This window comes from Manis pentadactyla, chromosome 2, assembly GCF_030020395.1.
Source record: "Manis pentadactyla isolate mManPen7 chromosome 2, mManPen7.hap1, whole genome shotgun sequence".
Classification (NCBI taxonomy): Eukaryota; Metazoa; Chordata; class Mammalia; order Pholidota; family Manidae; genus Manis; species Manis pentadactyla.
Window position 1 is genome coordinate 183,297,666 of NC_080020.1, and position 26,429 is coordinate 183,324,094.

The following is a 26,429-nucleotide window of genomic DNA, read 5'->3' on the forward strand; positions in this document are numbered from 1 at the left end:
TTATACAAATTATAAAAAACAAAGAAGGGAGAAGGTCCTCAAATTAAACACCAAAATTGTTTAATGTGTAAGTGAAGCTACATATAGTCTTTGGACCCAACGAAATTTCTCTGACATTTACAGCATAATCCAGTTTCTTTCAAGCAAATTTGTTTTCACTAATATACTTGATCCACGTGGAAAGTTAATGTCCCAACAGAGACCTCATTACCAAATTTCATGCAGAAGAAATCATTCTAAAATAAAGTAAGTTTCTGTGTGAAATAGGAAAATCAGGATTTTGTTCCTACAATAAGTATATAATAACTCAGAAATAATAATTAAATAATTTGACAAATTAGGGCATGGTGGGTAAAATTGTAGTATTTCCAGTATCTCTCACCTGGCTTTAGTGCATATGCATATCAGTAAGTGTTTCCAAGGGGTGGAGAAAGTAGTCCATCTATATATCAATAGGTAATTACAAGGGTGTGGGGGAGTGGAGAGGTTGGGTGGAGCTCTCTTCTGCTGCAGCCTGTTCAACAGAGACAGAATGACCGCTTGTAAGAAATAAGCGGGGTTTCTTAACTTAATTTCTCCCTTTGACTGATTTGTTTCAAAGGTATTTTTGCCCCAGGATTTTCCCCCCAGAGTTACAGGCCTGAAGTACAATTTTAAATTGAGGATCCCAAGTGGCACAGAGGTTTACTATGAGATATCTAACATAGGACTGGTAGTGATTATCTTTTTTCAGTAAAGATGCTACTAAAGTTGTCTGGCTCTATTTCACATAGGTGAATTCCCCTATTAAATGTATTTAGCTTCCACATATCTATAAGTTCTCTCAAATATCTCATAAAGAATCAGGAATAGGAATGCCACACCATAAACCCAATCTTTTTAGCAGAACAAACAATTCAAAGTCTATACACAATTAAGATTGAAGAGGATCACCATCAGGGAAAGTGAAGTGTAGTGAGGAGAATACAGAAAAGCTCTGCACTACCTCTTCAACTTTTCTGTAAGTCTAAAATTATTCCAACAAAAAAAACACTCCATAAAAAAGAGAATTAGAAGGAATTGTAAGAAGAGTAAAAGGCTTTCAAGTCTGAAAACTAAAAAAATAGGGCAAACATATCAACAGAAAAAAAACTACTCTCCAGTCAGTAAATAGATAATAATGCACAGATGAGCTATAAGAAATGAAAGGCAACAAGCTAACAAATTAAAGAAAAATATTAAATTCTCAAACAAAAATAAAATTAAAACAAGATGAAACCATTGTTTACATATCAAATTAGCAATTTAAAAAAGTACTTGCAATATAACGAGTTATAAGAAATACATATCTGGTCATTCATATGACCAGATATGTATTTTCCAGGTACATTTAGTCTTCACCCACAGTTCCTGAAAACACTGCAGAGTCTTAAAGGTGAAATGAGTGTTTTGTCATGTTAATAAGAGACTTCTGGACTCCCACCCAAGAGCAGGGACTGGAGGCTGAATTAGCCAATGGCCAATAATTTAGTCAATCATGACTATGCATTGAAGCCCTCACAAAAACCCCTGAGAAGAGCTTAATACTCTCTGCGCTGCTCCGTTGGATACTGCTTCTCAGTTGGGAAAGTTTCTATGCTTGGGAAACCAAAATGCCTCCATGTGCCACTGAGCCAGGTCCCATGTACCACAAAGACAGAAATTCCTTTATTTGGGACCTTGGCCTATGTCTCTCTTCATCTGGCTGTTAACTTGTATCCTTTAAGGTATCCTTTATTAAACTGGTAAATGTTAAGTGTTTTCCTGATTCTGTGAACTGCTCTAGCAAATTAATCAAAACCAAGCAGGAAGTGGTTAGAACCTCCAATCTATAGCTGGTACATCAGAAGTACAGGTAAACAGCCTGGAGCTTGCGACTGGCATCTGCAGTGGAAGGTGAAGGGCAATCTTGTAGGACGGAACCTTTAACCTAGGGAATCTGGTGCTGTCTCAGGGCAGAAAGTGTCAGAATTGATTTGAGTTCTTGGATACTCTGCTTGGTGTTAAGTGTGGCAGAACCCCTCCCACATACTTACATGCATTGGAATCAGGTCCGGGAACCTGAATGGAGTTCTACTACTGTTATTTCTGTGTATAACATTGTTATTGTTATATATATATGTAGGAAAAGAAAGCACCCTTGCAGTACTTATCAAGAAAAAAAAGAGAGGACACAAACAAAATCAACAATGATAAATAGTTACAACTGACACCACAGAAATACAAAAGAATGAATAGGGAATTATATGAAAAATAAATTGGACAACGTTACACCTTCCAAGACTAATCCAGGAAGAAGCAGAAAGTTTGATCAGACCAATTATCAGTAATGAAATTGAACTGGTAACTAAAAACATCATAACAAATAAAAGTCCCGTTCCACATGGCTTCACAACTGAATTCTACCAAAGGCCAGCATCATTCTAATACAAAAACAAGACAAAGACAACAAAAAAAAAAGAAAATTATAGACCAATATCCCTGATGAACATAGACATAAAAATCCTCAACAAAATATTAGCAAACTGAACTCAAAAATACATGAAAAGGATCATCCACCACAAGCAGATTTATTCCTGGGATGCAAGGATGATTTATAATATTTGTAAATCAATATGATATATCACATTAACAAAACGATGAATAAAAACCATATGATCATCTCAATAGATGATGGAAAAGCATTTGAAAAAATTCAACACCCATTCCCAATAAAAACTCTCAACAAATTGGATATAAAGAGAACATACCTCAACATAACAAAGGCCATATAAGATAAACCCACAGCCAACATCATACTTAACAGCAAAAAGCTGAAAGCTTTTCCCTAAGATCTGTAATAAGACAAGAGTATCTACTCACCACTTTTATTCAATGTAGTAACTGGAGGTCCTAGCCACAGCAGTCAGACAAGGTAAAGAAATAAAAAGCACAAATTGGTAAGAAAGAAGGAAAATTGCCACTATTTGCAGAAGCCATTATACTATATACAGAAAATCCTAAAGATGCGACCGAGAAACTACTAGAACTAATAACTAGATTCAGTAGAGTTACAGGATACAAAATTAATATAGAGAAATCTATTGCATTCCTATATACTAACAACTCCTTTGGAGGGACTGCTATAGATAGAAGTGTTCCTAAGGTTTAATAGCTGTCACCAGAGGTACTAAAACCACAGCAAAGAAAGTAGAACAGCTAATTAGTAAGCAAATGCAAAATTAAGTTAACTATCCCCAAAGTCAATCAAGGGATAGACAAAGAGAACAGAATATGATACCTAATATATAAAGAATGGAGGAGGAAGAAAAAGGAGGAGATAAAGAAAAGAACCTTTAGATTGTATTTGTAATAGCATATTAAGTGCATTAAGTTAGACTCTTAGATAGTAAGAAACTTAACCTTGAACCTTTGGTACCACTAATCTAAAGACTGCAATGACAATAAGTACATACCTATCGATAATCACCCTAAATGTAAATGGACTGAATGCACCAATCAAGACACAGACAGAGTCAGTGAATAGACATAAAATAAGACCCATCTATGTGTGGCCTACAAGAGACTCACTTTAAACCCAAAGACACAAACAGACTAAAAGTGAAGGGATGGAAAAAGATATTTCATGCAACTAATAGAGAAAAAAAAGCAGGAGTTGCAGTACTTGTATCAGACAAAAATAGACTTCAAAACAAAGAATATCATAAGAGACAAAGAAGGACATTACATAATGATAAAGGGGTCAGTCCAACAAGAAGATATAACCATTCTAAATATCTATGCACCCAACACAGTAGCACCTACATATGTGAAACAAATACTAGCTGAATTAAAAGGGGAAATAGAATGCAATGCATTCATTCAAGGAGACTTCAACACTCCACTCCCTCTGAAGGACAGATCAACGAGACAGAAAATAAGAAAGGACACAGAGGCACTGAACAACACATTAGAACAGATGGACCTAACAGACATCTAAGGAACTCTACACCCAAAAGCAGCAGGATACACATTCTTCTCAACTGCACATGGAACATTTTCAAGAATAAGTCATATACTAGGCCACAAAAAGAGCCTCAGTAAATTCAAAAAGACTGAAATTCTACGAACCGGTTTCTCAGACCACAAAAGTATGAAACTAGAAATAAATTACGCAAAGAAAATGAAAAAGCCCACAAACACATTGGAGGCTACACAACATGCTCCTAAATAATCAATGGATCAGTCACCAAATAAAAACAGACATCAAGCAATATATGGAGACAAATGACAACAATAATTCAACAGAGCAAAATCTGTGGGATGCAGCCAAGGCCATGCTAAGAGGAAAGTATATTGCAATACAGGCCTACCTCAGGAAAGAACAATCCCATATAAGCAGTCTAAACTCACACTTAATGAAACTAGAAAAAGAAGAACAAATGAGGCCCAAAGTTGTAGAAGGAGAGACATAATAAAGATTACAGCAGAAATACATAAAATCAAGAAGAATAAAATAATAGAAGAATCAATAAAAGTAAGAGCTGGTTCTTCAAGAAAATAAACAAAACAGATAAATCCCTAGCCAGACTTATTAAGAAAAAAAGAAAGTCTACACACATAAACAGAATCAGAAATGAGAAAGGAAATATCACTACAGACACCACAGAAATACAAAGAATTATTAGAGAACACTATGAAAAATTATATGCTAACAAACTGGATAACCTAGAAGAAATGCACAAATTTCTAGAAAAATACAACCTTCCAAGGCTGACCAAGGAAGAAACAGAAATTCTGAACAGCCAATTACCAGCAAAGAAATTGAACTGGTAATCAAAAAACTACCTAACAACAAAACTCCTATACCAGATGGCTTCATCGCTCAATTTTATCAAACATTTAATGAAGACCTAATACCCATCCTCCTTAAAGTTTTCCAAAGAGTAGAAGAAGAGGGAATACTTCCAAACTCATCCTATAAGGCCAGCATCACTCTAATGCCAAAACCAGGCAAAAACACCACAAAAAAAGAAAATTACAGACCAATATCCCTGATGAATGTAGACGAAAAAGACTCAACAAAATATTAGCAAACCGAATTCAAAAATACATCAAAAAGATCATCTATCATGATCAAGTAGGATTTATTCCAGGATGCAAGGATGGTACAACATTCAAAAATCCATCAGCACCATCCACCACATCAACAGAAAGAAGGACAAAAACCACATGATCATCTCCATAGATGCTGAAAAAGCATTTGACAAAATTCAACACCATTCATGATAAAAACTCTCAACAAAGTGGGTATACAGGGCAAGTACCTCAACATAACAAAGGCCATATATGACAAACCCACAGCCAACATTATACTTAACAGTGAGAAGCTGAAAGCTTTTCCTTTAAAATCGGGAACAAGACAACAATGCCCACTTTCCCCACTTCTATTCAACATAGTACTGGAGGTCCTAGCCACGCCAAACAAACAACACAAAGAAATAAAAGGCATCCAGATTAGCAAGGAAGAAGTTAAACTGTCCCTGTTTGCTGATTACATGATATTGTACATAAAATACCCTAAAGAATCCACTCAACTACTAGATCTAATATCTGAATTCAGCAGAGTTGTAGGATACAAAATTAACACACAGAAATCTGTGGCATTCCTATACACTAACAATGAACTAGCAGAGAGAGAGAAATCAGGAAAACAAATCCATTCACAATTGCATCAAAAAGAATAAAATACATAGAAATAAACCTAACCATGGAAGTGAAAGACGTATACCCTGAAAACTACAAGACACTCATGAGAGAAGTTAAAGAAGATACCAATAAATGGAAACACATCCCGTGCTCATGGACAGGAAGAATTAATATTGTCAAAATGGCCATCCTGCCTAAAGCAATCTATAGATTTAATGCAATTCCTATCAAAATACCAATAGCATTCTTCAATGAAGTAGAGAAAATCATTCTAAAATTCATATGGAACCACAAAAGACTCGAATAGCGAAGGCAATTCTGAGATGGAAGAATAAAGCTGGGGGGATTATGCTCCCTAACTTCAAGCTCTACTACAAAGCCACAGTAATCAAGACAATTTGGTACTGGCACAAGAACAGACCCATAGACCAATGGAACAGACAAGAGAGCCCTGATATAAACCCAACCATATATGGTGAATTAATATATGATAAAGGAGCCATGGATATACAATAGGGAAATGACAGCCTCTTCAATAACTGGTGTTGTCAAAACTGGACAGCTACATGCAAGAGAATGAAACTGGATTATTGTTTAACCCCATACACAAAAGTAAACTCAAAATGGATCAAAGACCTGAATGTAAGTCATAAAACCATAAAACTCTTAGAAGACAACATAAGCAAACATCTCCTGAATATAAGCATGAGCAACTTCTTCCTGAATGCATCTCCTCGAGCAAGAAAAACAAAAGCAAAAATGAACTCATGGGATTACATCAAACTAAAAAGTTACAGCAAAGGACACCATCAACAGAACAAAAAGGCATCCTACAGTATGGGAGAATATATTTGTAAATGACATATCCAATAAGGGGTTAACATCCAAAATATATAAAGAACTCACATGCCTCAACACCCAAAAAGTAAATAACCTGATTAACAAATGGCAGAGGATATGAGGAGACAGTTCTCCAAAGAAGAAATTCAGATGGCCAACAGACACATGAAAAGATGCTTCACATCACTAATCATCAGGGAAATGCAAATTAAAACCACAATGACATATCACCTCACACCAGTAAGGATGGCCAGCATCAAAAAGATTAAGAAGAACAAATGCTGGCGAGGATGCGGAGAAAGGGGAACCCTCCTACACTGCTGATGGGAATGTAAGCTAGTTCAAACATTGTGGAAAGCAATATGGAGGTCCCTCAAAAAACTAAAAATAGAAATACCATTTGACCCCGGAATCCCACTCCTTGGAATTTACCCAAAGAATACAACTTCTCAGATTCAAAAAGACATATGCACCCCTATGTTTATCACAGCACTTTTTACAATTGCCAAGATATGGAAGCAAACCTAAGTGTCCATCAGTAGATGAATGGATAAAGAAGATGTGGTACATATACACAATGGAATACCATTCAGCCATAAGAAAGAAACAGATCCTACCATTTGCAACAACATGAATGGAGCTGGAGGACATTATGCTCAGTGAAATAAGCCATGTGGAGAAAGACAAGTGCCAAATGATTTCCCTCATTTGTGGAGTATAACAATGAAGCAAAACTGAAGAAACAAAATAACAGCAGACTCAGAGACTCCAAGAATGAACTAGTGGTTACGGAAGGGGAAGGGTGTGGGAGGGTGGGTGGGGAGGGAGGGAGAAGGGGATTGAGGGGTATTATGTTTAGTACACATGGTGTGGGGGATCACGGGGAGAACAGTGTAGCACAGAGAAGGCACATAGTGGATCTGTGGCATCTTGCTGCACTGATGGACAGCGACTACATTGGGGTATGGGTGGGGACTTGATAATATGGGTAAATGTAGTTACCACATTGTTTTTTCATGTGAAACCTTCATAAGAGGTATATCCATTATACCTTAATTAAAAAAATTTTTAAATAAAAGAAAATGTGCTCAACAAATGTATTCCTGATATTAAATTTTTATCTGAAGCAACATATAAGATATCCACCATCAGAAAATAGTTAATTATGGCACATTATTTAATAGGCTGTTAATAACAATGACATTTACAGAGGAATTCAGATTCAAAATTGTATAAACAAAGCATCATAACTAGGTAAAATAAATGAATAAAAATTATGTTTGTAAAAGAGACTGGATGAAAGCACACCAGAAACATGAGTAATAGTTATCTCTGGGTGATGGGATTATGGGATTTGGGGATATGAATGTTTCTCCTTATATTTCTGTATTTTATCATTTATATTATAAATGAGTTTGCTTTTATAATGGGGAAAACTATATTTTTAAGAAACCAAAGTGGAGGAAGCATTATTTAATATATCACAAATTTCAACGGTTTTAATTTAGAGATAATTATCATAAAACATTTTTGAACATACTAAAAACCATTAAAATTATTTCCAGATATATGTACTCATTACTGAACTTCCTATAAAACATTCTGGTACTATCAAAAACTATCAGCATGAATTCTGGCTCATATTAGAAACAAGGCTCTACTTGTAAACTCAATGAATTTACCATCTAGTGGAAACCAAAATTAAGTTACAAGAACAAGGAAAAAGAAAAACCAAAGAAGTTAAATATTTAAATACTAGCAAAGTGGATGAGTATGGACTCTACAATCAGATAGACCTAGGTTGAATTCTGGTTCCAATAATTGTGCAACCTTGGCCAAGTCTCACCCTCTCCAAGCACAGTTGCTCTTGTCTGTTATTGGGAGATAATAATAATATTGACTCTCCAGAATTACTCTGAGCATTAAATGAAATATTCCAACAAAGCACTTGGCTACCTGGCAAAGTGTTTGGCATGTATTGGTATGTAACTGTTAGCGCTTTTTTTAAAATTATGCTTGGTGTTACCATTGACTATCAGTGTTACAGGTGGCTAGACAAAGGAAAAGATCAACAGCAAGAATTTAAGGAAGGCTTTACAAAGGAGGTAAGAATTCAGCTAATCTTTGAAGGAGGAGTAAAACTGAGTAAGACTGGACAAAGATGCAGGGCAAATTGGGAAAAAAAGGGCATGTTTATAAGTGATGTGAACCATCCAACTAAAGCAGAAGAGACATAAAAACACTTCTTATAGAAGGAAGTAACGTAAGTTTTTTTAAAGAAAAAGTCAGTAGTATTTGTGTCATGCATCAACACCGATTTTTCTTCAAGGGAAAATTTTAAAGTGCAAGCTAAATTACAGTATCTCAAACAATACTATATAAAAAGCACTTTAACAAAATAATCATTGATGCTGTAATATTTAACAAGTAAAGTCTAGGCAATGGAAAAAAATTCCAAAACAATCTATAGATATTCAATAAAGAAGTAATTCCCTCTGCATTGAGAGAGGGAAGGAGACAAAAATGAAAAATAAAAACTAAAAATATTTTCTACACACTTGGAAATCATAAGTATGAAAAAATAAAAGTGTTATTTGAGATGTACAAGTAAAATTTCCATAAATGTTTTTGCATATAACTATAATTCTAATTGTTCTTGCTTGTTACACATATATTGAAAAACAACTCAGTAAACTTGAAATAAGAAAAAGTATTTTTTAAATAATTCTAAATTAATAAAATAGCAGATTTCCTGGTTTACAGAAATGAATAGTTTCCTGCCAACTATTCAGACCCATTTTTATATATCCAGTCTGAATTAGTAGAATTAATATATTATTATGGTGGATTCTTTAAATTACCTTTTTGCAAAATGAACTACACAGCATTTTCTCTTACAGCAATCTAATGTCTTGTAATGCTCTACTTGAAGTACTAGACATATTATCATTAAAAACAAACTATTAAGACCAATACTATGATCTTGACATTTATCAAATATTTCTAAGTAAAATTAAAACAAAACAATTCACTGAAGAACTCAGAAAACTTCAACAAACTCATTATATACATACTGGCTAAGAAACCGGGCTCTGGAGTTAGGCTGCTTAATGGGTCTGAGGTTTATTGGTTTATATCTCAGTTCTAAACCCCATTAATAAGCTGCATACGTTGAGAAAGTTATTTAATCTTTCTATGCCTAAATTTCTTCCTCTGTAAAATGGGAACAGTAGTAGTACTTTCCCTTATGAGGTCACTGGAAGGATTAAATGACAATAATGTATATAAAATATATGTCAAAGTATCTAATGTAGCACAGAGTAAAGTGCTTGATACATATAAATTATCACTAACATAATCATCATTATTAAATGTTTCTATAATACATAATGTTTAGACATTTAAGAAGTTTCTAGGGAAATCCCAAGACAACAAGGGAGATCTGAAAAAGGTACACAGAGGAAACTGAAGCCTCTGACACTTACAGCTACAGCAGATAGTAAACACAACCTACTCCTATCCAAATAAAAACCTCATACTAAAGGTCTACTTACCTTAGTTCCATTCATTCAGAACATCACATCCAGCTTTAAATAAAAAATTACAAAGCATACTAAAACACTGCTTGAAGTGACAGGGCAAGCAACAAGAACCAGGCTCAGATACACCAGAAATACTGTAATTATTATAGTGGGAATTAAAAACAACTATGATGAATATGCTAAGATCTCTAATGGAAAAAGTGGACAACATGCAAGAAAATATGGGTAATACAAGCAGAGACATGGAAACTAAAAAAAATCAAAAGGAAATGACAGAACTAAAAAATATTATAACAGAAATTCATTTAACAGGCTTATTAATAGACTAGACAAAACCAAGGAAAGAATCAGTGACCTTGAAAAAATATCAGTAGAAATTTCCAATACTAAAATGAAAATAGAAAAAAACTAATGAGAAAGAACAGAAAATTGTCCCAAGAACTGTGGGACAATTAGAAAAGGAGCAACATACACACAATAGGAATGCAAGGAAGAAAAGAAGAAAGGAACAGAAATATTTTAAGCAATAATGACTGAGAATTTCCTAAAATTAATGATTGACATCAAACCTCAGATTTCAAAAGCTCAGAGAACATCAAGTAGGATACACCTAGGCATATCATATTCACACTACAGAAAATCAAGACAAAGAAAAAAATCTTAAAGGAAGCCAGGAAAAAAACACCTTTCTATGGAGGAGCAAGGATAAGAATTACATTAGACTTCTTTTCAGAAACCATACAAGCGAGAAGAGAGTACAGTGAAATACTTAAAGTGTTGGGAGATAAAAGCACCAATCCAGAATCTAGATTCCAGTGAAATTATCATTCAAAAGTGAAGGAGAAATAAAGACTTTCTCAGACAAAAAAAAAGTTGAGGGAATCTCTCATCAGAAGATTTCCCTTTCAAGAAACGTTTTTTGTTTTTTTTTAATTTTCAGAAAGGAAAATTACATAGGTCAAAAACTCCAGATCTATATTTAAAAAAGGAAGTACATTAAAGAAAGAATAAATGAAAGCAAAGCAAAAATTTTTTTTCCTATTCTTAATTGATCTTATGGGTAACAGCTTGTTCAAAATAATAGCAATGATGTATTTGATGATTAGAGCTCAAAGATAAATGAAATGAATGAAGGCAATGTCATAAAGGACAGGAGGGAAGAACTGAGAATACTATCGTAAGGTACTTGTACTATCTGTGAAATAATACAGCATTACTTGAAAGAAGACTTGGATTAGCTGTAAATATAAATTGCAACCTCCAGAGCAACAAAATTTTATAAGAAATAAAATTGATATGCTAGGAGAGGACAAAGATGGAATCATATACCATTGGGGGAAGAGGGTGGGCAGGCAGGAGGTGAAATAAGTAAAAGGGATAAAGAGGTATAAACTTCAAATTATAAATTTGAGCCACAGGGATAGATGTATAACATAGGAAAAATAATTCATAGTATTGTAGTATCTTCGTATGGTGACAGATGGTAACTACACTTATGGTGAGCATTTAATATAAATTGTTACTCTAAAACCAATACAATATTGAATATAAATAATCAATTTAAAATCAATTTAAGTAATTAAAAAAATAAATAATGTTGCAACAACATATCTCCTGTCAGAACCTTAGCACCAAAGTTGGTAAAGATAGCAAAAGGTTATTTTATAAATATCTGTAAATACACACATACACACACATAACTGAATAAATAAATAAGAAAGGTCAAGTATGCACTAAAAAAGTTCCAAGTAATAAATGTAGGAGGAAAAAAGGAAATAGAAAAATCATTATTAGATCACAGTGATAACTGCTGCAGGCAAAATTTACTAATGAATTTTAAATTAGTATTTGAAACTTTAAAGAGAAACAGTGTATTTCATAACTTCAAAGCTTATCCCCTCCAAATGAATTAATTCTGTAGTGGTTTAAACAAATGTCCACAAATTCTTTCTCCTTTCAGAAAATGGAATCTAATTCTCCTCCCTATGATTGTATACTGGATTTAGTGACTTATTGCTAACAAGTAGAATATGGAGAGGGAAAAATAGTAATTTATAGTAACTTACTGGCCAACTCCAACTTCAACAAGTAATGAAGGTGAATATTACCAGTAGTAAGTCATTTGATATCGTGTGCCCTCTGATATGACATGAGGAGGGCACTTCATCTCTGTAGTACCTTCTTCAAAATCCATAACCCTAGTGTAGTGATTAGAAAAATATCAAAACCAATTTGAGGAACATTCGACAAAATACCTAATCAGCACTCTTCAATACTATCAAGAACATGAAAAACAAGGAAAGACTGATAAACTGTCATAGACTGAAGGAGACTAAGGGAATGTGACAACTAAATGCAATCCTGCATTGTATCCCTGGAACAGAAAAGGGATACTATTGGAAAAACTGGTGAAATCCAAGTAAGTCTATAGTTTGGCCTAACGGTATTATAACTAATGTTAACCTATTAGTTTTAATAAATGGCCATGGTAAATTTATTTACCTTAATTTACCCAAAGGAAGCTGGGTAAAGAGTATACAGGAACTTTTTTAACTCTTCTGTAAACCTAAAATAATTTCAATTAAATATTTAAAAATAAACTAACCAATTTTTAAAAGATTATTTTGTAAATTAGAGTACTCTTCAAATTAAAGCTGAACCATTAAATTCAATTTCTAAACTCACTTATTGCATGAATAAGATCAGTTTCAATTAAGTTACTTTAAGATAGAGTATCACTATATGCTCTTTGCATTAATGATTTTTTGAGGGGAACAGAGAAGAAAGATAACATATCAGGAAAATTATTTGCCTGTGGTAAACAAGATTTTGGAAGAAGACTAGTAAAACAGAGTAAGGATGATTTAAAAGATTAAAACTACCATACTAAGGGTATCCGATAAACAAAAGGGAAATCTGGAAGGTTCATTTCAGAAAGATAACTATGTCAGAAATATAGACAAAGGACCAGAAGGAGCTACAGAAGTGTTATGGGCTACCACAAAAGCCTACACTAGAGGTTCCCAAGCTTTCTGAATTTTCCAGGCTATTCATATGTCAGTAATTTTTTCACAGGCCAAAAGAAATACCCAACCATTCTGTTTATTAAGTAGTCAGGTCCAAACAACTCAAGAAGGATTATGTCCTAACAACTCAGCACCTGTACTGGGTACTGCACAACTCAAAGTTAAAATTAGATTTGACACTGTCTTCCTCTTTTCCTGTTCCATACAGATTTTCATATGGGACTGGCTTTCTGTCATAGCAGCTACCAAAAACTCAGCTTTGTAAGAACATGAATCTAATTTTGAAAATGAACTACCTCAAACTAGTAGTTTGTGTGGTATCCAACAAATGTTGCTCTGTTTCCCTCAAAATTTCTGAGCATCTTTGGCATACTTATAATTTCTCTACAGTGCCTCTGGGCTCCCTGGTGCACATTCTGGGAACCATGGGCCTTGGCAAAACATGACAAAGGATGACATCAACGCAGTGACACTAGAAAAATTGGAGTGAGAATTAAGGCATACTTCACAGAAAAAAATTAGCAAATCCAAGGACGTCGCCTAGAAGTGTAACAGTTTAAGTACTTGACAAGTTTCAAAGTACTTTTAAAGTGTTCACATTTAATACACACACATACACCCACATTACAAAATAGCTGAACCAAAGGAAGAAAATTCAATTCAAATTTTCAACTCAATAAACATTTCTAAGTGCCAAGAGGAACTGTCTTCCAGCATCTGCCAACTTTACTTCAGACAGATGTTTGAGAATCAAACATGGTAGTTCTAAAACGTGGCTTGATGATCTCAAGCACCTGGGGAACTCCTAAAATGACAGATTTGCCAGCACCATTCCAAGCCTACAGAATCAGAACTTTCTAATGGGTATGGAAATCTCCATGTTTCCAAAGTGCTCCATGATTCCAAAATCAGCCAGTTTGAGAAGAAATGGCTAAACAGTACTGTCCAGTAAAACTTCTTGTGATGATGGAAATATTCCATATTTGCACTAGCCAATATGGTAGCTCCCTAGTCACATACAGTTAGGGGGCACTTGAAATGTAGCCAATGCGACTAAGGAAGTGGATTTTTAATTCTATTTAACTTAATTTAAATTTAGATGCAAATAATGACATGTCGTGTGTTGCTATTTGATGATTTAGGTTAAATGTCCATTCCTCTAAATTTTCCAAGTTGTACCCATGGTTTAAATTATAAATTAGATGATCAGAAAACTAGGTTCCTCAGCCATATTCTCTCATAAAGGACCTTTATAAAGGGTTGGCATAAACATCCAATTTAACAATGAGTCTTTAATTGCTGGAGATTTTATTTAGTGCTACACATTTTTTTTCTTAATAAAAATCGTCTTTGAATTAAGTTCTAAGAAAAGTCTCTATAAACTTCAATATTTTCTTCAGCCAAAAGGAATATTACGTGAGCCAACATGCTTCCGTTTTTGCCTCAGCTGCCAATAAACTCAGAACCAAGTCCAGTGTCCAATAGTACATAACTCCTCTTAAGTGTCTAGTAACATGTACTCTCTACTCCTCTAAGACTATCTCTGTTCTATTTATATCCCTAAATTAGTCAACATAGTGTTATTTTAAATTCTTAAGCTGGCAGACTCTTGGACAGATGTAGAGTATGAACTTTTAAAGTGATAACTTCTTTGCACTCAAGTCCAATTTTATTTTCTTTTGTTTTGCTACTGAGGTATTAAAGTCAACATTTTAAAAGTTTTTATTTAAAAAAGTATTTTAAAAATAACAACACTGGGATTAGTAACACCACAAAATTTTTAATAGATCAAACTTAAAGAAAATATTTAGGTGCCTATTAGAAAAACTGCCTAAAAAATCTCACTATAATGTTGATAAATAAGACAAACACATATTGAAATCCTACAGTAATTTTACTGCTGCATTTCACAAACTCAGTTCCACTGCCTTTAAAAATATGTAAAAATCTTAATACAGTATATGAACATCTCTATTAAGCATTCAGTACAAAATGCTTGTGCAGTTTTTCCTTCAGCACACTGGACTATTTTTATACAATGCAGTGAACTACATAAATGGCTCTTCTGTTGAAATTTTTCACAAAATTAGAACACATTTGATGAACCAATAGTACATTTCTAGAAATAGCTAATTTTAGGTTCCCTGAGCATCTAATCACAAAATTAAACTAAATCATAAAGAGCAGAACTTCTACACATAATCCCTTAAAATGACATTTTAAAAATCAACCTTTAAAATACATAAGCCAATATCTGATACAAAAATAAGATAAAGGAATTACATACTACTAAAAGATAATTTATTTCATGGGTTTCATTTAAAAAGTCATAACAGGGAAAAAAATTGTTTAAAAACTGTCAAGAAGAAATATATCCTAAATATAAACTTTTGGACACAACTCCCTAGGGTCACTCTAACCTCTGTGCTAGTTTATCTTTCTCAAACACCCTTAAGTGTTCAGCTTACATTTTCAGGCTTCTTCTTGTTTATTCCACCTTTTTCTCTAGGTAGTTCTTTTCATCACTTATTGCTTAAATAACCAGATAAAGATAATAGTAACAATGGGTAACATTTTCTGAGCACAGGTACTGTCCTAACCACTTTACAGGTATTGCTTCATTTAATCATCAAAAGAATTCTATGCTGAAAGCACTGTTACTATCACCACCATTTTACAGGTGAGGTACAGTCACACAGCCAGAAAATATATATTTTTGTAAAGACACAGACCTGAATGTTCTTAAAGCTTTTCCAAAGTTTCTTTCTATAGGGTTGGAAAGCAGGTATAATGGGTTCCCTCTAGTAATGCAGTTAAACTACAATTAGATTAAACTAATAGTTTGGAGGATGGGCACAGAGGAAACAGAAAGGTAAGACTCTAGATTCCACAAATATCAGCTCCAAGCAAGTCCAATAATATAGAGCAAAAGTCAGTAAACTTTTTTTTTAAAGGGCCACATAGTAAATATTTTAAACTCTGCAGCCATCCAGTCTATGTAGCAACTACTCAACTCTGTTGGGGTTCCTATGGCCTGAATCCTCACTGAACTTAAACCACTTGATGATGTAACTGGCCTGTTGCTAGGCTACTGCTTCCACATCATAGGCAATAAGCTATTATTGCACTATATAGAGAGCTCAGCCCAGAGGGCAGAGATGCTAGTGCTCGACCTACCACCGAGAGAACAAGTTGGGTAATAAACCCTTTCACCCCAAGAACATTTACTGTCATTTTCTTTGGTCACATTGAATCCATAGTGAACTTGCCTGGGGCTGACCCATTGGCAAGACAGACGGCAACCATGGACAATATGTAAATAGATGCAATGGCCATATTCCAATTAAGTTTTATTTATATAAGAGGCATCTTGGATCAGGCCAAAATTGCCAAGGATTTAGAAGCACACTGAGTCTGGTGTGCAGACAATCATGATAAGAACTGCAATATCTAGTTATGGCATAAGGGCGCTCCACTATTTTCCTTTAATAACCCACCACAACTAAATTTTGTACAGCTGAACTTCAATAGAATAAATATTTAAAATCTGGATAAAATACAAAATGCACCAATTCCAGTTTTAAAAAATCAGTCCACAAAACACTAACATAAAATTATTGACAAAGTAACATATTTTATTATCTACTAAAAGTATATCTACCTCTGACAATTCACCACATAGAAAAGATGACTGTGCTATTTTGTTTCAAGGAATAAGGTATTCAAGATTCACATAACTTGAAACAGAAAGTTTTGCAAAGTAAAACTTTTACTTCATTTGTTAAGATTTTATCGCCTGAGTCCCTGTCTTAATCATTTCTCCTTCAATTATTCTTGGCAACTTCAAGAGCTACACAGATAACTTGTCTCATGCCTTAGCCTCTAAATTCCTTGACCACCCTTCTTCTTTTCCAAAAATCTTTTCCTCCATTCCATCTCAACCATTAAATGCCATGGTCACACTCTAATAGCTAGAGTCTCTAAAGAGGAATGGGAGAACCTGGAAGTACAAAACATGACCCATTCAAAAAATAAGAAGAAATTATACTTAAATCCATTTTCTTTAAAATAAAGAAAATTAAGGTATACTCATATTTAACATACTCAGCATATTAATTTAAAAAACACTGAGGATGTAGTGATCCAAAGGAGACCACAACATCCTCCAAATTCAAGCATCTCACTCTGACTCCTACCTCCGATTCTTCCAGTTCATCCACTCTGGTATCACAACGACAACAATCTGTCAAACTCTTTAAGATCTCAAAATCATTATCCTCTTCACTTTTTCATTGATTATCCTGCCTTTCATGTACTTGTCTTCCCACTTGCCCTTTATACTCCATGGTTCATCACTATAACCAATTCTGTGCATTCACTTCTAATTTCCTTGCCCTTATTTCCCTCACTTACACGTTCCTGCCAAAATCCATCCCTGTTAAATGCAGGTCTGCCTATTTCATGCCTGCACCCAAACACAAAACACAGCTTAATTAAAATATGAAAACTTGCTCTTTGCATTCACTTTAAATTTAGGGCCACAGAGTTAAGAAGGTCCTCAGCACTACCCAACAATCCTTCTATATTTTCCTGATCACTTTATTCCCACTTTAATAGCTTAATACCTCCTCTCTCTCATCAGTTCTTCAACAACTGTCACCTTCCTCTTAGCTGATTTCTAATATTATTTCCCTGACAAAACAGAAGCCAACAGAAGAAAACATCCACTTCCTCTCCCACCATATTTACCACCCTATCTGCTCTTCTACAAATATACTCTGCCTTCCTTCCTTATAACAATGAACTGTTGCTGCTTCTACTAAGTTCAAATTCTCCACTTACATACTGGATCCTGTTCCCTTTCTCATATTAAAGGATTTTTCTTCTGAAGTTACCTTCTTTCCCAGCACAGCATTTTTTTCTTTCTTTTTCATCAGCATTCAAATGTGTTGCAATATCTTTCATGCAAAAGATATACCTTGACCCCTTCTCCCTCTCCACCTATTACCTAGTTCTCTGGTTTGCAGCAAAATTCTCCAAGAAAAGTACCTACACTGACCATATCCATTTCCTTCTCTCTAATCCAATCTAATCATACTTTCATCCCACTACTCCACAGAAACCAGATCACCAGTTCTTTCCACCGTGCCAAATCCAATGGTCATTTTGCTCAACCTCTCAACAGTACCTGATACTGTTAAACACTCCTTTAAGGATATGTTTTTGTACTTGTTTCCTTGGAAAGCACATTTTCCTAGTTTTCCTTCTACATCACCACTGCTTGTTTTCAGTCTCCTCTGCTGGCTCTTCCTCTTCTTCCCCACCTCTATATGTTGATGTGTCCCAAGCCTCAGTCCTCAGTCCTCTTAAGCTATATGAGCACCACTGGAAATTTCCCCATGGATATAAATTATATATATATATATATATATATATACACACTAACATACTCCAGCCTCTTGTCATCACCACCTGCACCCCCAAACTCAAGAATCTTATAATTAACTGCTTGATTGAGATCTTCATTTGGATGTCCCAAACTTTAAGAAAAGCAAAGCTAATTCTTGACTTCTTCTTCATGCCAAACTTTTTCCTCCCCAAGTGCTCTCCACCCCTATAATTAATATTATATTCATCTGGCTGCTCAGGCCAAAAACCTACAGTCATCATTGATCCATCTTCTCATTTTACATCATTTCTAATCTATTCTTAAATCCTGTCAACAATACCTTCAAAAATGTTACCTCCAGTTACACAGGTAAATACATCTGCCAAAACTTATTAAACTGTACACTTACGATGGATGCATTTTATTGTATACAAAAGTATAAGACCTCAGTAAAGTGCGGTGCTAGCTTGTATTGTGTTACCTACATACAACTGACCATTTCTCAGCACCTACACCACTACCTCTTTGCTCCTTGGATTACTGCAATAGCCTCCTAACTGGTATCCCTGCTTGCCTTTTTACTCACAAATCATATTCCAAGAAATATCCAGAATAATCTTTTTAAAAATGTAAATCACACTGTTACTAACCTGCTCAAACCTCTCCAATGGCTTCCTATCACACATAAAATTCAAAAGTCTCTGCCATGACCTCAAGGCAGTTCATGACCTAACCCCTACCTCCTTCTCAAACCTCACCCCTTATCATTTTACTCCTTGTGCTACTGTGTTCCAGTCACACTAGCCTTCCAGATACTCATAGAACACAACAAGCTTATTGCCAATTATTTTTCTTGTTTTAAAAATGTACTTCAAAAGTAGGTTTTTTACATCGAAGTTGATATACCTCTATCTCACTCCATTAGATGGTCAACAGAGAAATGCTTCCTTAAAGTCACCCAAAGAACTGGATCTGAATGAGTACTTATCAATTTAGCCTCCAACTCAAGTTAATACTTAAAAGTACACATAGCAATCTAATGTCCAACTGGAAAACTAAACTGGGATCAGTTACACAGAGCCTGGAAAATCAGGTTGAGTTTATATTTTATCTAAAAGGCCAGTGTCATGAACTTAGGCAGTGGGAAGAGCTACTTACCTTTTCAAATCCTGAGTTCACAAAGTTTGCAAAGGGGTATGGAAAAATGGAGAAAATAAGGAGTTACTTTCATAGAGGTGTGTGTGTGTGTGTGTGTGTGTGTGTGTGTGTGTTTGCATGCGCATACACCTTTTTGTACCTCTAGAATTCTGAGCCATGTGATTGTGTTACCTATTTGTAAAATAAATTATAATTAAATTATATTTAAAAATAAGAAAAAGGAATTCTTACATGACAAAAAATCAGAAACAAAAATATGCCTTTTGGGGAAACATTTATGGTATTTAAAATACTTTTTGAAAGCTATAACTAAGAATTAGGTAAGAGAAATATAAAAACATTGATAAAATGTTCATTTTTTGTAGATTCTACTGGCACACACAGAAAAATATAATACATGCTCATATATAATGGCTCACATCATATATTAGGGAGTTCCTACCAGAATTGAATTCCACAACCTAAATTATCATGACCGCCACTTGGCAACTTTCAAGTAGTTCCTTAAATAGCTGAATAGCCATTGAGAGCTGATATAGTAAAGACCTCTCAGAAATTAAAAGGCCTACAGATGATAAAAGAACAGGATAAGACATAAACTAAGAGAGAAAAGACAGCATAGTGTCTCACCACTTGCCAAGAGTCACACCAGTAAAGTGAGATTAATTATTAAATTACTTGGGGACAACTGTAAGAGTAGGGGATATAAACCACTATCATCTCCAAATATGCCAGAGTCTCTACCTGGCAACCAAGGAATGTTGAAGAAGAGGACCTCACAGTATAGTTTCCTCTCCGATGAATAAAAATCATTCTGGTTTTTGTTCCTGACCCAAGTTCTAGAACCACTATACCATGAAAGAATCAGGAAGTGGACTCTGTTTAAGGAAATACATGCCACATTGGCCAGGGTAAACGCAAAAATACTGTAACACAATAATAAAGAGAAGTTTGAGAAAGCCGAAACCCCAACCCCTCTAATCTATAGACTCTATCCTTTGATCAAAGGTCAAGTACTGTGAGTTTGCTCATGGCCTAGGTCTAAAAAAAGGCATCCTTAAACTCAACTTCATCTTGTTATGTGTCATGTAGGGGCTCACACTCTATGGCATGACAAGAGAAAATGGGAAACCTTTCTCTTCTCCTTAATCACAGAAATAATGCATCCTCCCTTGGAAAATACATCCTGATTCCCATTACCATTCTCCATCAACACACTATGTTTTTGCTGAATCCTGTGAGATTCATCTTCATTCCCTTGAGCTTCAAATTCATGCAGATGTCAGTGTATCTTGAATACACTTTATCCTGGAGTTATGTATGGACACTTGGTAAGGCTGAAAAAATTATTTTTAAATACTGCTTCTTAAACTTTAATACGCATGCTGTAGATCTTATTAAAAGGCAGATTCTGATTCAGTAGGTCTAGTGTAGGGCCTGAGAGTCAGCAGTTCTAACAGGTTCCCAGGTGACGCAATTCTCCTGCTTCTCAGAAAACACTTTAAGCAGCAAGGTTCTAAAAGACAGTGACACTTACATACACAGGTTACCTCCAAGGCACAATCCCAATGGAATGTTATCTGTTATTTTTTTATAGATTATTCTTTCTTAATTTATAGTAGATCTATTTTTTTATCCTCTCAATACTTGTAATTTATCTTCAAGGCTACTACTGATGACTCTTTCTTTTTATTCAGTTGGCATGTCTAAATTTCTTTTCTCTCTTTTATTCTTTCATACACCCAAAATAATACCCAAAATGTAAAAGCAGCTTATAGAAAATGTTCTTACTATGTGCACAAGCGTATTTTTATTCTTACATCCTTTAGGTTCTAATTCAACACACACAAAAATCCAATAGTTTGAGACTTCTTGCAAGGATCAAAATGGGGAGTGAAAAAAAAGAAAGAAAAGAAAACAACAGGTTTTAAGTTTGGAAATTAGCCCTACTCTGTATCTATCACAAAGACCCTCTGCAAAGTAAGGCAAAAAGAGTATTAACTAAAAGTCATTACAACAAATTTTTATATAATGAAAAGACTTTAAGGCTCTATTTAAGGATCCACTTATAAATAAAATTCCAGTACATCAAATAAATCTGTTATTCTTTGGGAAGTTACCTTGCTAGCTTTTAAATGAGAGTCAGAAAAAAACAAAATATTTATAACTGTATGTCTGAAAATTCTAGAACATCCAAGCGCTTCTAGTTTTAAGGCCAGATCCTACCACAAAGATTTAATTTAATAGATATACCATGTCTGTACCAAAAAATAATCAAGCCAGTGACTTAACTGTAATCAAGCAAAATTTTCATTCTTGCTATCACTGTGAGATACATTAACAATAATTTATATATCTCTCAAGGAAAAAAAATTCCAGGAATGCTGCAAACTGTGGGAAAGAAAATGATTTTGTGACTAAAGAATTACCTGGTATGTTATATTTCCCTTAAGAAAGGGAGTCAAATTTAACCATTTTAAAGTTGATGATTACAGTATACTGTCAAGTTAAGAAATAATTGCCATCAGGATCATTCATGTATTCCCTAGCATGGTTAGAAGTACACCCAGTTTTCCAAGCCAAAAACTTGGTGTCAACCTGGACCTTTCCCTCTCCTTCATCCCCCTCCTTTCCAGACCCTTGACTGAAATGACCACCAAGTCCTTTATATTTTGTATCCTAAGTGTTCCTCCAGTCTGTTCTCCCCTTTCCCTCTGTACTGCCTTAGTCTAAGCCTTTTCCTTCACTTTATCTATTGCAACAGCTACTCTAAGAGTGCTGCCTACAATCACCATTTTCATTATGATCCTTACTCCATGCTGTCATACAAGTGATTTTCTAAAATGCAAACCTAATGTCTCTTCTGCTCAGACCTTTTCACTATGTCCCCATTACCCACAGAATAAAGTCCAAGCCATGTGTAACAGTACACAACTTTCTATGATTTGAATCCTGCTTGCCTCTCTCCAACATCATATCCTACTGCACTCCCTCCTTCCTTCATTTTAAGCCCTATCAAACTACACTGCTTGAATTTCCAACACACCCCATACTATTTAATGACTCCATCCTTTCACATAGTCTGTTGCTCCAGCCTAGAGTACCCTTCATTTCTTCTCCCTTTGCTTCCTGGCCAGCTACTATAAATCTTTCAAAACCCCACTCAGATCCCAGGGAACCATGCCAAGACCCTACCTCCTACCCGTAAAGAGTTCACTACTTTCTCCTCCAACAACTTTGTAAGTAACAGTGGCATTTATTGGCATTTTCTATGTGCCTGACACTGTTCTAAGCATTTTACATGTATTAACTAATTTAGTCTTCACAATAACCCTTCCTATGAAGTAGCACCATTATTACCTCGTGGGTATGGATACTAAATCACAGAAAAGTAAATAACCTGTCCCCAAGGACACCCAATTGTTAAGTGATAGAGAGAGATTAAAATCCCTCAATCATATATATTTATATTATTGTACCTATCACAGTGAATTTTATTCTCCATGACTATCATTACCATGGACTGTGAGCTCCTTGAGGGTTGGAATTGCCATATTCAACTCTAAAGCCATAGTGCCTAGTATAAAGTAGGAAAAACAGTGCATGCATTTCATGAGTTGCACATAAAATATCAATCCTAACAAGTTCAATAGAAAAGCAATCAGAAACCAGTTTTTAAATAAATATTCAAATATGCTTAAAAAGTCTAAAGAAAGCTGTTTTCTTCATCTAATAAAAAGGATGTTAAACAGAGAAGTTAATAGAGACATGAGATTACTATAGTCCTTGTGGACAATGAAATAGACTTTTTTTGCAGTAATACTGCAATAAATCAAAACCCAAAGGGCTATTTGCTTAAAATTAACTTTTTCTCTCTAAAAAAAAATTCTCATTTATCATTCAGGGCAGTGAAAAGAAAGCCCTAAATTTACTATGTTCAAATGGAAAGAAGCAAATCATAGACCAGCACTAATAATTGCTTCCTTAAGTATGCCCAAGAAATGTATCTCATTAGCCAATTAAAGTAGAACACACTTGCCTAAGTATACAACAAAAGAATTTCTAAGTTTGTGCGGACTGGCATCTCCTTATTCAAATAATGAGAAATTCTTTATCTTAAGCAAATAAAAATGAAAATTGAAGAACAAAGTAAAATAGATTATCACCATCCCACAATACAGATTTCTATATTACAACTCTATTAAAATACATATATATGTTACATTAAAACGTATGCATATGTTCATAAATTCAATAGCTATTCTTTATGTCTCCTTCAAATTACAAAAATCAAAGTTATTCTACCACTAATGATGAAAGACCTCAAGACCAAATCTACAGTGTGCTCTCCGTTACAGTCCTCTGAGTCATACTGAAGTGCAGTAATAAAACCCATAGGGACAGTTACAGCCCCAACAGTGCACATCACAGTACTTGTTACACAGAGTAATCTGCACCCTGCCCAGCTTCTACACATTTGTGCACTACAGAAGGTAAATCTGCTGTCAGAAGAAGCAGAGTTTAGAACACTGAGTTCAGGCCACAGGACAGCAAACTCTACCCACAGGTATGTCTTACCATTTCTTAGTACACTCAACCATTAGCTCCTGGTAGGAGGCCACAAACTGGAACTTGGATGCATGTTTTCCCACGCGCTGCAGTCTCTTCCAAACTGAAGCCATGATGAACAGTCACTGGAGCAGTTCTGGGTTAGCAACACAGCAGCTTCAACAAAGCACAGGATCCAAAGCAAAGGAGCTTGTATGCCTGTACTTTAAAACACAACTACAACTTGAAATGATGTTTGGGGTCCATAAGTCTTCTCCCTGTTTCACAGGGTAAATCCCATCTTAGATGAATGGCTCAGTCAAGAACAGTATGATGGACATGACAGGATGAGTGAGAGGAGGTTCCCTCATGGAGATATCACCATTCTGCCTCAGGGGCTATATGATGTGTATTCTGGAGAACTGAAAAGCAACACAAAGAGAAACAAATATGAGAGAAGCGTGAAAAGTGACTGACTACCCATGTTAGATAGCACTGCAACAGACAACCCCAGCTCACCCATGTTTTCAAACAATGAAACAAAACACCAACCTCAAAAGCCAGTAACATCAAAGAGGTAAGACACCAGGGAAGAAATTATAATTCACACCGAAGACGTGGAGCAACACATCAGGTAATCATCATTAACAACAATCAGGAGACGCAAGTCGGGGCCCTACCTCCCCCCGCTAGCATCACAGAAAGACGAGCAGAGCGGGAAAGTCTACGGATGCTGTTTAATGTCCACCACCAGTCAGAGGGAGCAGTGTAATATTTTAAAATAAACTTTGTTTTTCAGCGGATAATTAATAGCCTCGAGTCCTAAAATATGTGCTTGGAAAAAATTAAGGGGCAGGAGGAATGCTGTTGTTCAGTCGGGGGGGGAATGGATGGGGAAGGAGGAGTGGAGGGAAATCTCAAGGCAGAGGGAGAGCAATGTCCCGGCTCCAGGCCACTTGGGCTCTCCCTCACCTTCCATGCCAACCAGAGAGAAATGGAAACTCCTGCCTGCGCGTGAAGCAATGACCAGGGGGGCAAGTGCACAGAGCGGGGAGCGGTGTCTCCCTCCCCCATCCTCAGGGAATGGTCTGCCGGAGCCGCCTCTCCTCACGCCGAGAGCACAGACCCCAGCCCCACAGCGAAGCAAGGCGGTGGCTCGCCCGCGGTCCCTGTCACCCAGGCGATGCCAGACGACCCAAGCCGGTCCCCGAGCCCTGGCTCCGCCGCACTTCCACTCCCGCCCTCCTCACACCTCTAATCCCGCTGTCGGGCTGAGCCTGGCCCCGTTCCCTCCTCAGCGCCGTTTCTCCGTCGCCGCCGCAGCAGCAGCCGCCACCACCGCCACCGAGTCCTCCATCCCCGCTGGAGCCACATGGAACAGCCGAGCCAGCCGCGGCGCTCGCAGGAGCCGGGGTCTGCGGCCCCTCAGGAGGACAGCGCGCCTCACGCCCGCCCCCTCCCGGACAGTCGCCCCGCGACCGTCCCCCACCCTACAAAACCCTGCTAGAGCCGCAGCTTAGCGCCCAGCATCCCCTCCCCCGCCTTCCTTCTCAGCCACCATCATCATTACCTCCCCCGCCGCACCTCTCACACTAACCCTACCCACGGTGGCTCAACCTCAGTCCGCCCCGCCGCCATTGGCCGAGCCCCGCGCGTGCCCCGCCCACGTCGGCGAGCAGGCCTTTGAGCAGCGGGGACCTCTCATTGGCCTACCTGGCAGCCCATCACAGGGGCTCCACCCCCTAGCTCTGTAGGTGCGTGCCCGCGTCCCCCTGTCCCCAACCCCCGAGCCGAAACGCGGTGCACAGTCGATCCTGCATTTAAAGGAAAAAAAAAAACGAACGTACCGAGAACGATCCCGCCCATGCCTCTGATTGGTTTGGAGAGGTAGGCGAGAGAGTAAGAAGTGTTTATACTCAACTGGAAGGTGGTTGCCTAAGGTGGATGTCCGTCAAGGGCGCGCCGGGTACCGGGCGGGGTTTCTGGGCCGCGTCTGTTATAGCAGAGGCGAAGTCAGACTTTGCTTCTGCAGTGTAGCTGCTGTGGTTTTCACTCCTGTCCTCTCCTGTCCCCACCCTAGGAACTGGGTGTGCCTTTCCTCCGCCACTAGCAACTAGGGTGTTTGCGCACACAGCCTTGGTTTCACTGGATTCCTCCTGAGGTTCTTCCCCTGACAAACTAAGTAATGACCCTGCCAGCCCCCCCGCCTAACATTCAGTC

At 36.5% G+C, this 26,429-nt stretch overlaps 1 protein-coding gene across 10 annotated transcripts in view; it reads right to left on the reverse strand.

Moving 5' to 3' along the window:
* Positions 1-25,722, reverse strand: part of EHBP1 (EH domain binding protein 1) — a 445,289-nt gene extending 419,567 nt beyond the window's left edge. For 3 of the 10 annotated variants that reach the window (XM_057497156.1, XM_036890375.2, XM_036890376.2), the window contains exons 1-2: positions 25,462-25,716; positions 24,240-24,631 (exon numbers count right to left, since the gene is read on the reverse strand). In XM_057497156.1, the coding sequence (XP_057353139.1) occupies positions 24,240-24,343 (104 nt within the window). In that variant the 5' untranslated portion in view covers positions 24,344-24,631; positions 25,462-25,716. Of the gene's footprint in view, positions 1-382; positions 515-24,239; positions 24,632-25,461 lie in introns of all 10 variants that reach the window. The other 7 variants (XM_057497153.1, XM_057497154.1, XM_057497152.1 and 4 more) reach the window with 6 other exon arrangements.
* Between the last annotated feature and the right edge of the window lie 707 nt (positions 25,723-26,429).